General features: G+C 41.1%; 1 protein-coding gene across 8 annotated transcripts in view; it reads left to right on the forward strand.

Annotated features, from left to right (window-relative positions):
* The window catches only part of LTBP1 (latent transforming growth factor beta binding protein 1), a 399,796-nt gene extending 395,023 nt beyond the window's left edge, over positions 1-4,773 (forward strand). For all 8 annotated transcript variants that reach the window (XM_077772762.1, XM_077772764.1, XM_077772765.1 and 5 more), the window contains 2 exons: positions 2,538-2,687; positions 3,742-4,773. In XM_077772762.1, the coding sequence (XP_077628888.1) occupies positions 2,538-2,687; positions 3,742-3,923 (332 nt within the window). In that variant the 3' untranslated portion in view covers positions 3,924-4,773. The remainder of the gene's footprint in view (positions 1-2,537; positions 2,688-3,741) is intronic.
* The last annotated feature ends 9,486 nt before the right edge of the window (positions 4,774-14,259 follow it).

Consider the following 14,259-nt stretch of genomic DNA (forward strand, 5'->3'; position numbering starts at 1 on the left):
AGGTGTAGAACATTCCCAGCATCCAGAAGGCCCATGAGGCCCTTTCCCAGCCGAGCCCCCGGCTCCAAGGGTATCATAACTTCTAATATCTTGGGTTATTTCTTTTAATCAACAACATACAACCACGCACTATTTCACAAAATGTGTTGAAATACACTGACAGGTATAAGACTGGGCACTTACGATTTTTGCCCTTACCTGTGACTATGGTATAGGTCAACAAACATTTACCTTTAAAAAAAAGAAGAAGGAAAAGAAAGGGAGAAGAAATATGAAGGTTGAAAGAAAGCCCAGCTTGCCTGCCCCATAAATCCAGAATAACAGGTTAAGTCTATACGCAACAATGACCCAATCCCAAACTTGCATGTGCAGCCTCCAGCACATGAGAGTCCAGATTCCAGGAATTTCCATGTTGAAATGTTCTGGCTCGCATACCTTCTTTTTTAATGCTGACGTTGCTTCAGGACACTTTTTAAATTCACTACAAATGTTAGGAAATAAACATGTTGGTGTCATATCACTTTCCTATTTAGCAACAGAGGAAGCTGAGATACAATATTATGACCTCCAGAACTGGCTAGATCAATGGCCTTTAAACTTATTGCAATTTACAAGAAACAGGTCCTCCTTCCCAGACCAGAAGCAAGGACTTTCTGGCCCCGCTAAAGAAATGATCATATTGGGTAGATAGTAACATAGAGGGAAAGTTGATATTTCTTCATCTCCTGCCTTCTGGGTTATTTAAGAAACTTGAACCGGTATCTGGGGGCAGTTTTTTTAGTTAAGGCAGTATTTTATAAAAGTAGAATCTCCTAGAGCAGAAATCAGCTCTGTCTTGTAAAGGTCTAAAGAATAAATTTTTTAAGCTTTAAAGCAGCTACTCAGCCCTGCCAGGGTATCACAAAAACAGCTACCGCATGTGAGACAAGCCACAGCCACAGACAGCATGTCAGCGAGTGGGTGTAGCTGTGTTCCAATAAAACTTTATTTACAAAAGTAGGCAGACCACCACATTTTCAGAAGGGGCTGTCCTAGCTGACTCCTGTAGAAATATTTTTGGAAGTCTACTTAATGTATGTGTGTAGAAGTTTTCAATATTTAATTCCATGTTTTAATTTATGTAATAAGAATTTTTAGCAGTTATAACATCAAAACCATTTTGACATGGCACCTGGAATTTGAAAATATTTTCATAGATTAAGACTTTGTTTTCTTACGTAGTTCTCAAATTGGCTTTGGGGTCCTGATGACATATTCTTGATGGCCTGTAATTTTTTTTTCCCCTTCAAAAATTTTAAAAGTGCCTATCATGGATGTGTTAGTTTTTAAAGTCAAGGAGTTAAACCTTACAGCCCAGGATAAGCAATGATATTTTGCTGCCCCCTGCAGTTCCACTGGAGAATTACTTCAGAGGCCAGACAGCGTTATGGCCATATTTTGATATATTTTTTTTTTTTAAGCTAATAACATGATGAGGTTCTGAAGTGGGGAAGCCCACATCAACAGTGTTTTTGTAGCACCGTGGATTTTTATTTACAACTTCTCTTTCTAGAAAGAGAGCTAAATTCTCTTGATGCCTGTTTGATCAGTCTTTATATTACTAAACGCTAGCTCTGAATCAGTTTAAAGATACCTAAACTATCAAAAGAGCAAAACAAGAACTTCTTTGTTTCCTTAAAAAAAAGGATTTCTGGCTTTGTAAACACAAGTAGGATGTACTTTTCTCATTTATCAGGATGTTTCAAGTCCCTTTTACTGTCTTCATCCTTTGATCTCCTGAGAGCCCTTTTGTAAGGCTCATTCCAAAGCTAGAGCAAACAAACACACATTACATGGCAAGGCCAGCCCAGCTTTTCACTGCTTTTGGGGGAACTCCAAGTGAAAAACCACTGCCTGAAATTCTCATGGATGTCCTGAGCAAATGTCTGCTGAACTGTGATAGTGACTTCCATTGGTTCCATCCTGAACGTTCTGACATTTGCCCTACTGAGAACTCAGGAAATTTGGAATTTTAGATAAACACTTCTATTTATTAAGGGCAAAACCAAAAACCATACTTTATCATATTTTGTGTTTTTAATAGAGAACATCAGAATTCAAGATATGGGGCTACAAATAGTATACAAAGCTTTTACTGTCATGCATAATGTTGTGTACAGATATATTCAGTGTTAAATTTTACTTGTAACTTTTAGACATCTGAAATAGGTGTCTAAAATACGTATGTATGATGAACCACAACCCAAATCATCATATAGTTTTTTCATAAGAATTTTTTAAGTTTCTTTAATTTTTTTTGATGGGGGTGGGCAGAGAGAGAGAGAGAATCCCAAGCAGAGGGATTCATTGATGGGGGGGCTCAAACTCATGAATTGTGAGATAACCACCTGAGCGATACCAGGAGCTGGACACTTAGCCAACTGAGCCATCCAGGCGCCCTACTAATCATATAGTTTTAAAAGACAGTGAAAGCGATTACAAATTTCTAACCTGGCTCCTGTCTTTTCCTAACCTGGCTCCTGTCTTTTCCTTTCTAGGTTTTTTAAATAGCTTCGAGGAGTTGCAGGCTGAAGAATGTGGCATCCTCAATGGATGTGAGAATGGCCGCTGTGTGAGGGTGCAGGAAGGCTATACCTGTGACTGCTTTGATGGGTATCACTTGGATATGGCCAAGATGACCTGTGTCGGTAAGGACGATGTGTGCCCTCTGGGAAGTTACTCTTTCCCCAAGGTCCCCTGTGGCCAGATCTCATGTCACTAAGTACGTTTAAGATAGATTTGCAGTCTCCATTTAGGAAGATGATAAATGTTCTGGAGATGCCGGTGATGTCCTTCAAAAGGACAGAACATTCTAGGTAATTAGTTTGACTCTTCTAACTTTAGCTTTTGACTCTGCAGCAAGTAATGTTTTCCCCCAGTACTTGACGTAAGCATAAAGGAGTGTAGGTGTCTGAAAAAAAAATACAACTTTTATGGTAATCATTTTGGCGAATATTCCTCCTCCAACTACCTCTTCCTCTCTGTGTCTCGCATTGCCATTGCTTCTATTTTCAAAAGACTGATAAGCGTACATTAATTCTTCCTCACATGCTCAGTGCCATCTTCCAAGGCCTGGCCCTTGAATTACAGGGTTTTCCTATTTCTGTGGCTCTTCCTTTCCGTCTGGCAGCAACCACCTTCCCCACTTGAGTTTTGTTTGTCTCTGTCTGCGGTGGGTCTGGAAAATAGGTAACCTGGGTTATTACAGGTGTTTCGAGTGCATTTCTTTCCTGTGGAAAGCTGGGAAGGTAACTTGAGCCTTTACAAGGGCAGCCCTGAAGGCTTTCTGCTCACTCGTCTGGTTCTGTGGTGTATTCCTCTAGACAGATCGAACCATTTTTCTGTACCTGTGGAAAGGAATTTAGAAGTAGAAACGTGCCTCCAGCTTTCTTGAGTTTTGACCGTAGGATGTCACGCTGACAAAACACTCCTGTTGTGTTAAATCACAGGGAAGGACATTCTAGAGCCTCCCAGATCATCTACCTTTTTCAGATCGAGAAAGTCTTATTTATCTTGCATGTGATTGCAATGGACAATAATGAGAAAGACTGTACTGGGGGTGGGGGGGAAGGGGCGGCGGAGAGCAGAGAACAGCCCTGCTGTGTCCCAGCTGGACGCCTCGATCCTCAGGTAAGCGTAGGTTACATTTCCTCTTGGGGCGATACTGGAGCGTCTTCACCTGCATGGTTTGGCTTATTGCAGATGTAAACGAATGTGATGAGTTGAACAACCGGATGTCTCTCTGCAAGAATGCCAAGTGCATCAACACTGAGGGCTCCTACAAGTGTGTGTGTCTGCCTGGCTACATACCTTCTGACAAGCCCAACTACTGCACCCCGTTGAACACCGCCTTGAATTTAGAAAAAGACAGTGACCTGGAGTAAAAGAGGATTTACATAACCTAAGCCCATATACTCTGCACTGTGTAAAGGAAAAGAGAGAAATGTATTATACTTGAGACATTGCACCTCCCCCAGAATGTCGGAAACACGGAACCATCTCAGCGTTGTGTGTCCTCGGAAAGAAGAGAGGATCCAGTGTGAGCCTGACTGGTGTGACAGACCAAATGGACATTTCTCTGAAAAACCAGTATATATAGTCTGTTCATATGTAAAATTCAGTGGAAGAGAGGCAGAACAGTGCTGTTATTTTAAACAGAAGGTTGTATTATGATGTTTTTGTTTGTGTTTGTGTTTTTGGTTTTTTTTTTTTTTTTACTATGGCTTGATTAAATTTGGCATTTAAATAGTGGTGGAAATATTTTATATAATATTCAATTTTGGGTTGCGCAGTTCCTTGGCTACTGTTTTTCTTCAGATTTTTTTTTCAAGCTCAAGGGCACAAGTCTTTGATAAAATATTGTTAAACTGTATTATAAGTATTGTTACACAGGGTTATGTTATTCCTGGTCTGGAGCATTTTAAAAATCCAAACTGTCTGTCCTGTGGAGCAGACAGCAATTTTGTCTCAAAACTTTTATACACATTTGGAGGAAAATACTTTATATTTACAGTGTATCATCTGATTTTCATGTCCATTCTTAGCCAAGCTGCTAGCAGGCATCAATTGGATCCTTTCCTGCATTGAAATGGAAGAACTAATGAGCTTACGTCAGTATTGTAATGTGTAAAGTAAGCCCAGCAAAATTTTTTTGAAAACTTGATGATCCCAACATATTTACCATTGTATGTTAAAGCAAAATAAATCACCATTTTTTTAGAAAAAAAATTTCTACCTGGGAGTAACTGTCAATGAGTACCTGTTGTATTTACCCCACCTCATTTATTTTTATGAATGGTTCTCTAGTAATGTAAAGTCTTTTACAGGTTAATTATTAAATTTGTTAGATGTTGGTAGGGACTGAATTGTGTCCACCCCCAGAATTCCTGTGTTGATGTCCTAACCCCCTAGTACCTCAGAACATGAGTGTATTTGGAGACAGGGTCTTTAAAGAGGTAATTAAGGTTAAATGAAGTCTTTGGGGGGGGGGGCTAGACCAATATGAGTGGTGTCCTTAATAAGGAGAGACAAGGACAGACACAGAGGAAAGACCAGATGAAGACGCGGGGAGAAGACAGCCATCTCCAAGCCAAGGAGAAAGGCCTTAGAAGAAGTCAACCCTGCAGTAACCTGATCTCAAACTAATAGCCTCCAGACTGATGAGAAAATGAACTTGTTGTTTAAATCACCCCATCTGTGGTGCTCTGCTACGGCAGCCCTGGCAAACAGGACTCAGATACAGATCCCAGCTAGATTGCACAGGAACCGTGAAAACCGCTTGCGAGGGTCTAGTCCCTGCTTAATACACATCTATATGGTTATGCGATTGCTCAAGGGAGTTTCAGAATCTACTTTTTACCTAAGAAAAGCATCTGAATTTAAAGAAAAGCAGGGAAATTATGTGTAGGGATACCCAGCCGAAAATCTCATTTAACATTTTCCACTTGTAGTGGGAGAAGAATGGTCCATTGAAGATGTCCATGTCCTATTCTCTAGAGCCTGTGATGTTACTGTATGTGGTAAATGGAAATGAAGGTTGCAGATGGAATTAAGGTTGCTAATCAGTGGCCTTACAAGGGAGATAATCTGGGCAGGCCCATTGTAATCACAAGAGTGGAAAAGGGAGACAGAAAAGCAAAGCACAGGGGGAGATGGGAGATGTAGGTGAGAAGGACTTCTCCACCATGCCAGCTTTGAAGGCAGAAGAAGAAGCGAGGGGCATGAGCCGAGGAACGTGACTAGTTCCTGGAGGCTGGAAAAGGGAAGGTGCCATTCTCCCCTAGAGCCTACAGAAAAGAGTGCAACACTCTCGACATCTTTATTAAAGGCCAGTAACACGGATCCACTTCTAACCTACAGAACTGTAAGATGTGTGTTGTTGCACACCATGACATTAGCAGGCATTTGTCGTAGCAGTGATTACGAGCTAGACCAACACCAAAGCATCATAAAATGGACCTCTCAACCTTTTCAATTGATATTTATGTATAGGAGAAACTTACATTTATATCCCCAAGATGCAATGCAGCATTTTCAGTAAAAGAGCTTGTTGGCACAGGTCTTGAATTATACTCCAAATATTAGCATAGCTGGACTCGTCACGGATGTTGGAAAAGTACAAAGACTATCGATGGAGTGGATGTGCTTTGGGATGTTGCTGGCCAGCTGGCGGGCTTGCTTTGAATGCATTTCCACAGTGCTTTGTTTCCATGTCTGTCTAGCCCTTATTTTTACCTAGTTATGTACACATCTTCCCAAAACATTTTGGTTTTGCAATGTATGATTCTTTTAGCTCCTTTTAGTAGTTACTGCGATCTTACTTTCCATGCCTATTGTCCTCTAAACCCACAGGTATAGGATTCTGTGGCAATGGCTCTAATTCATTGGCCATGAAGAGGCAGGCACATAGTACAGTGTGTTTGGATTGTTGTACTGGTTACATAATCTGGTGTGCTAGAATGTATTTTCCAGCTGCCTGAGCCAGAGTCCATCTACAGAATGAGTCTGCGTACCTGAAACATTAAACAATAACATTCTATTCTTTTGTTATAGATGTCAAACTCTGCTCTAAAAAAGCTAGACCTGATTAAGCCTGTCATTGGAAGTTATGTCCTTGAAATCTGCCGTGTTGGTCAAAATGAGCACTAAATACAAACCCAGCAAACCAAACCCTTAAGCATATCTAAGGTGTTTTACATAACTCCATCCATGTTTTTATTTTAAAAAATGTTTATATGTTCAAAACAATACCATAATTTAGCTTTAGTATTTTCACACACACAAGACTTTCTTATTCTAAAAGGTACTTGAATTTTCCTGGGTAATCTTAATGTCTTCATTTTGGCAGAAATGACAAAGCTGATATGCTTAAAAATAAGGCTCTTGAACATTTCCTTTGGGTCAACAGTGCAGGAAAACAATACACCTATCAATGTTACATGTTCCTCCACATGGAGACAAACCATAACGATGGCTTTAGAAATTGTTTTAATACCAGCGTTAACATACGATGGTTTTAACACTCTCTTCAGCTTTCTAGTAGGTGTGACTCACATATGTACCAGATCATCTATGATTTGCTGCTCAAATTGTTGGTAAGGAGAAGAAAACAATGGCCATCGCTGATCAGTATCCCAGTGACGGGGATTCACAATTCTGAGAAAATTAAGGGAAGGTATCATCTGCAGAAATGCAAAAAGAGCCCACAATCTGATAAGACAAAAGGCACCTCAGAGAAAAGACTTCCTTAACTTAGGATAAAACATTTGTAACCATCATAGGAAGAGGAGATTCCTCTAACCAACTTTGCTCTCTCTTTGAGAGTGTAGGATGGCGGTCGCTGAAAGAAGAGCAATTATCTCCCATGTCATTTATGAAGGGGATTTCTCTTTTTATCGTGGTTCTGAGTATAACTAGAGCACACTCTGCTGTCTCGTTGTGACCAGACACAGAAAATTCAATACATACATAAGAATTCACTGAACCCTGCTTATGCCTCTTGATTTTTCTGGAGAAAATCTTGAGTCAGACAAACTCAGTGTGGTCGAGTCAGACAAACTCAGTGTGGTCCTCAGACCAGTTATGTTTCCTGAAAGAGTTTTAGAAATGCAGAATCCCAGACCTGCATAGCAAGACTTTCCAGATGGCTTCTGTGCATCTTAAATTTGCAGACACATTTCTAAACAAGCAGGCTGGTTTGTTTAGCTGCATATTATTTGGGGATCTTGAAAACCTGATGGCCCTATCCACAGAAATTCTGATTTAATTTTCTGGATGCAGAGGAATTCTTAATGAATCATTACTCTCTGAACAATATTCCTTATCTGTAAGACAGACACAGTGACACCTGTCCTTACTACCTCATAGGAGGGTGGAAGGGATCAAAATAAGATAATATTTTAAAAGCTTTATAAGCCAGGATTCATTGTGTGCAGATGAATGATTATTCGTTGTTCCATGCCATTGACCCCACTTTAAAACCTTGACCCTTCTACATGCTCCTTTGGCTACGGTGAAGAATTAGTCTGGACTCCTTCTTGATTCCCTTCCCAGCTGCTTTCCTCCAAGCCTGAGGCTTCCCTTGGATCCACTTTGATTTAAACACTTCATTTCCCCACAATCTGGACACTCTTGCCTGTTCGTTGAAATAATTTTCTGGAGGAAGTTGCTACGATGGAGCATCAGAAACAAAATATTTTGGAGGCATAGACTAGGAAATGGATATATAAATTCAGGAGTCATCTAAACCTTCTGGTGGGGGAAAGGGTAGGGGATTTTGGAGGCAAAACAGACTGGGAAATATTAGAAAGTGAGAGGGAGAGAAGATTGCTGGTCTGAGAACAAAATGGCCTCACCTACACCAAGTGGTTAAGTGTCATTCAAGACTCACAGTTTAAGTCTTCAGTGTTCAAGGTTTTCTTGGATCCTCCCATTTTTGTAGAAAAATGGCCACACTGGCCCACATAAACTGGAGCACACTTCAGATTTTATTTTTCAACCTTGAACAGGATCCCAAGACACAGACAGGGACCTAGAAAGGAGGCCCTGACATCAGAATAGTTTGGTCTTGGTAACTTAGTGGGAAGAGGCCAGAAGCCCTGACACCATAATGCAGCCAAGCTCAGCTGATGGGCAGGCTACCTGGACAGAGTGACAGCCTGTCTGGCAACATGTAACCTGCTTTCCTAGTAAAGGCCATGGCATTTAGCTTGAGGACTAAGAAGCTATAGGATTAATAAGGAGTCAACTATAAAAGTAGCTGAACCTTTCTGTCCACTGCCATTCATGATTTTCAACTTCTAGTTTAATGGCCTAGTTGGAAGCAAAGGCTGGGGGCTGGGACAGGAGCCCATGGACTCCTTGTACCTATGGACACAGAATCCAAAATATGTAGTTTCTACAACTTGAAGAGTAATTAAATGTTCTTCCAAGTCTCCCCAGCCTGGTACGGATGGGGCAAAAACACTTCCTGCAGGGTATTACTGTTTCTCTCCTCATCAGTCTCTGCCTTCTCTTCGTTAGCAGTCTATATCAGCACTGTGTGGTGGAACTTTCTGTGATGATGGAAAAATTCTGTATCTCAACTGTCCAATGCAATAGCCAATAGCCATATGCAGATATTGAGTACTTGAAACATAGTGTAACTAAGGACCTGAGTTTTTATTTTACCTTTCATTAAATTTAAATATCAATATGTGGCTGGTGACTATCATATTGGTCAGCCCAGCCTGGGGTGTCCCTTTGGCCCTTCATGTAGGACGCATTCTCTCCCAATCCCTTCCCCTAAACCATGGTCCCTAGTGCACGTCTAGGCAGGAAGCTTTTTATGGTGAAGAAAACAATGTCTTTATTGCTACAGGTACTCTCCAAAGCAGATGCGCAGTGAGTGTTTAAAAAAAAGCGACAAGTGAATTCACATAACTCAACTTGTCTTATCTTCAGAGATGCCACACACATTTCATTTTTGCCAAATAGATAATCAGTCAATTTTGCCACAGTAGCAGTGAATGGCATGAGGAAGATTACGGAGACTTGAACTCTGGAGAAAGAGCCAGAGATATATGCCAAGACAGAGAAAACGCCTCTCTAGCTCCTCTGGCCTTCATTACCATAATTCTAGGTTTCTCCAAGTGTGGTCACCAGCCAGGAACATCAGCATCACCTGGGAACTTGTTAGATATATGAAAATCTCAGGTCTCTCTCAGAACTACGGGATCAGAAACCCCGTGGTTGCCATACCTCAATCTGTGCTTTAATAAGCCCTCCAGGAAATCCTGATACATAATAAAGTTTGAGATTGCACCCTAAATAACCATCTGGCCATTAGGCAACAGGTGCCCACTAGGTGCCAGGAATCATGATACTTTTTTTCAGGAATGCTCAACCCCTTTAATGCCCTCCTAGGCAAAGGTAATTCTGTAAGATCCTAGTTTAATTCTCTTTTTCCCTATTTCCTTCCCTTGTTGTACCAGCCTTTCCTCAGTTGACCCGCCCAAGCTTCCCTCTTCCAGGCGGGCCTGAAATAAGTTGACTTTCTAAGCACCTTACCCAGTAGATATTTTTATTTACTGAAGGTCTGTTAGAAGACAACACTATTAGCCAACAACCAAAGTAAGTATTGAGAGATGTTGCTGGAGCTGGCTGTTACCGGTTCATGAGAGCAAACTGTGCATATCAACTCCCAACCACATTGGTAGCTGGAAATTGGTCATGGTGAGAGTATTTACACAACAAAGATTGGCAAACAGCTGATTATTAAACATTTACCAATGCACCACTGAATTATCCTTTATTTTTTATTTAAATGATTTTTTAAATTTATTTCTGGGAGAGAGAGAGAGAGAGAGAGACAGCATGAACAGGGGAGGGTCAGAGAGAGAGGGAGTCACAGACTCTGAAACAGGCTCCAGGCTCTGAGCTGGCAGTCAGCACAGAGCCCGACGCAGGGCTCGAACCCACGAACCGCGTGATCATGACCTAAGCAAAAGTCGGATGCTTAACCGACTAAGCCACACAGGCGCCCCAATTGTCCTTTCTTATAAAGAAAGAAAACAGGATCAGTGAAGTTGAGTTGGCCAAGATTGCAGATGTATGAATTTTAACCCAGCTTTTATAAACTCCAAAACTAGCCTTCTTTGGTTACAGGGCTCTCCTGATGATACTTGGGTTTCAATTAACTAGGGGCATGCAGAATCTTAATAGGAGAAATAGGCCATCCCTAAAAGGCAACAGGGTTAGAGTACCCTTCTGTAGACCAGAGAAAGCTATAGTCTCAAAAGGTAGGACTAGGTGGGGTCCCTATAAGGGAAGATGTGTTAATCACATCACAAAGCCACACCTTCAGGGACAAACCTAACAATTTTTCAAGTCATTCCCCTTTAGGACAGTCTTTCATGTTTAAGGGGTTTTTTTTTTTTTTTTGGCTCCTTTCTTAGAAAAATCAGCCACACTGCCCCACAAGTTTAAATAGCAAGTTTAACTGGGGTTTTACTCTCCCACCCTCACCAGAATCTTGAGACACAGACAGGCATTTTGATAGGGATTGCACTGAACATGTAGATCAATTTAGAAAGCAATGTCATTATAACAGTATTCATGAACATGAGATGCCTTTCCATTTATTAAGGCCTTCAATTTCTTTCAACAGGGTAGTATAGTTTTCAAAATATGTTACATTATTTTGTTAAACTTATTCATAAGTACTTTCTTCTTTTTGATGCTACTATAAATGGAAATGTTTTCTTAGTTTCAATTTCAGTTTACTTCTATTATAACAATTGTAATGTGTTTTGTATATTGATCTTATATCCTATAATCTTCCTAAGCTCATTTATAAATTCTAATAGCTTTTAGTGAATTTCTTAGGATTTTCTATATGTAAGACTGTGCCATCCACAAATGTAGTTTTAGTTCTTCCTTTCCAGTCTGGATACCTTGTGTTTCATTTTCTTCCTTAATTGCTCTGGTTAGGACCTTTACAATGTTAAGTAGAAGTGCAAGAGCAGACATCTTGGTGCTATTCCTGATTCTTTAGGGGGGGAACTATTCTGTCTTTGAACATTAAGTCTGATTGATTGATTGATCTATTGATTTTTCAACATTAAGTCTGATTTAAGTGAAGGTTTTCATAGATGTCTTTTACCACATTGTGGAAAGTCCCTTTTCTTCCTGGTTTGTTAAGGTTTTTATTACAAAGGCATGCTGAACTTTGTGAAGTGCTTCTTTTGTGTCTGAGATGATCATGTGGTTTCTGTCTTCTGTTAATGTGGAGTACTACATTAATTGATTCTCAGATGTGAAACCAATCTTGCATTCCTAAGATAAATCACATTTGGTTATTGTACATAATCCTTTTTTGTCTGTTGCTGGATTCAATTTGCTAGTATTTGTTGAAGATTTCTGTGTCTATGTTCATGAGAAATGCTGATCTGTAGTTTTCTTTTGATGTCTTTGTCTGCTTTTGGTATCGAGTAGTACTGGCTTCAGAGAGTGAGTTGGGAAGTATTTCCTTCTCTTTTATCTTTAAAAGAGTTTGAAAGAATTGGTTTTAAATTCTTAAATGGTTGATAGAATTCATTAAACTGCTCATGTGCCTTTCTCTGGGAGAAACTAATTCAATCTCTTTACTTGTTATAGGTCCATCCAGCTCTTAAAAAGAAAAGACCTTTTCTCTTGTTGGTATGTACTCACCTTGGATGCACAATCCCAACAGCCAAACCTAACTAATCACTGGTGTCCTTGGGAACTAGGGCAATATAAAACTGAGACCGGGGAAGGACAAGGCAGGACCTCAAAGGCAACTGCTAGATCCCTCAGTCACCCCCTTCTCAACTGTAGGTAACAGTGGATCTGGCTTCCTTTGGGCACTGGCCCCAGAGTGACTCAACTCTGGAGCTTTCTACCCTTCATTTATGCCCCAATGGGCACCCAGGGATGCAGCCTCAGTTCTCCTTTTGGGTGCTCTCCTTGAGAATATCATTGGAATCACCCCAGTTACCTGGCCTGCATTGTCCCCCTGGCCTTTGTCCATCAACAACGCTGAATGAGTTTCTCCAGGCCAACCCACAGAGCAGTGCGTTTTCCTTGGATGCTCTCTTGTTTTTACCACTCTCATGGAATCGCCTCTGAAAGCTGATTCACATCCTCCATCATGAAAAGCTAAAGCTTTTCTTTCGCTCTCATCCCCTTGCTCTCCTAGCATGTTTATGGGAAATGCCAGGTTCATGCATATGTTTTTAAGAGGCCCTCATTTTATAGGTGAGAACTCTTCCCACAAGAAGCTGATCACCTACCCTGGCCAGAGCCCCACAGCCCTGTGACTGGGATTTTCATGGCCCCACCCCCAGCAGGGTGCATTAACCACTCCTTTCAGGGCTATCTCCTCCTGGTCTTCTTTTTCAAACACTGAAGCTACTATCCATTGATTACTTCCTCTGTGTCAAGCCTGTCATCTAATGTTCATGGAAACTCTACTTCATCTCCATGTTTATAGAGGTTGGGAGGTTAAGGACCTTGCTTAGGGGTCATAAGGAATAGTACCCAGAGCTTCAACTGAGTTCCCAGCCCATACTTCCACACACTATGCCCGAATTTCCCATTGCTTAGGGAGAAAATACACACTTCTCAGTTTACAATAGAAAACAAAAATGAGTATAGAGGAGATTCTCCTGTAGAGTCTCTTAGGCCAAACTTTTTATCAGGCTCCTGGTTACTTAACATTAGTAAGTCCCAGGTCACAGAGGCTGAAACAATAGGTCAGGCTCAGGTGCATGAACCCCATCCATCTCATTCCCTCACTCAATAAAGACTGAATATTAATATGTACTGGGTAGCATAGTAGGTGCTAGGACCCAGCAATAATCTATAAACAATATTTTTGTCCTCATGGACCTTCCATTCTAGTGAGAGGACAATAATATCAACTCTTATGTTACTTTAATAAAAACTCTGAGGATACATGGAGGATTATGGAGGGAGGCTATCGTATGTGACATCAGGGAAGGCATCTCTTGGACTTGTATTAGAGCAAAGGCCTCAGTTAAGTAAGGGTCTAAAAGGCCTGCAGATATCTGAGGAAGAAGGACCTCTATCGTAGAGGAAGTACCCAAACCTTGAGGTGGGAGCATCTGGGGAATTTTAGGACCATGAAGGCCAGTGTGGCTACAGCGGAGGGAATGCCTGGGAGAGCAGTAGGAGGTGGCTTCAGAGAGTCAAAGGGAAGCTTTATCCTGTGAGGATTACTGGCCAAGGTGAGAATGTTTTTCTACCTCCTAAGATTGTTGAAAAGTTCTCTTTCAGTCTTTAGGCATCTCAACTTTTCAGTCCATTCCCAGACTCAACTGTTCTTGGACAATGAATAAACTGTAAGCAGACTTCTCTCTTCCTCTCCATAGGGTTTATCCTCCCTGGTTCCTTCCTTTGTGGCTGTAATTACTATTCTGAGCTCTAAAAATCCCAGAGCCTCCTAGGGCACATACAAAACAGGATGTCATGTTGCTACTCAGCTCCAGGTGGAATGTCCTGCTCTTGTAAGAGAAACAGTCCTCTCTTTCTCTCTTGTCACCACCTGGAAGACCAAAGACCAAAACCAAGAAGGGTAACGAGACTCTCATAAGGAAATAGGAGGTGGGCATTGAGAAATGCCCGCTTTAGCTCCCTTTCTGTGACATGGAGAATTTCCTAATAGGTGGAATCCTGGGGATGCTGTGTGCTCCTCAAGGT

This window comes from Crocuta crocuta, unplaced genomic scaffold (genome assembly GCF_008692635.1).
Source record: "Crocuta crocuta isolate KB4526 unplaced genomic scaffold, BGI_CrCroc_1.0 scaffold363, whole genome shotgun sequence".
Lineage (NCBI taxonomy): Eukaryota > Metazoa > Chordata > Mammalia > Carnivora > Hyaenidae > Crocuta > Crocuta crocuta.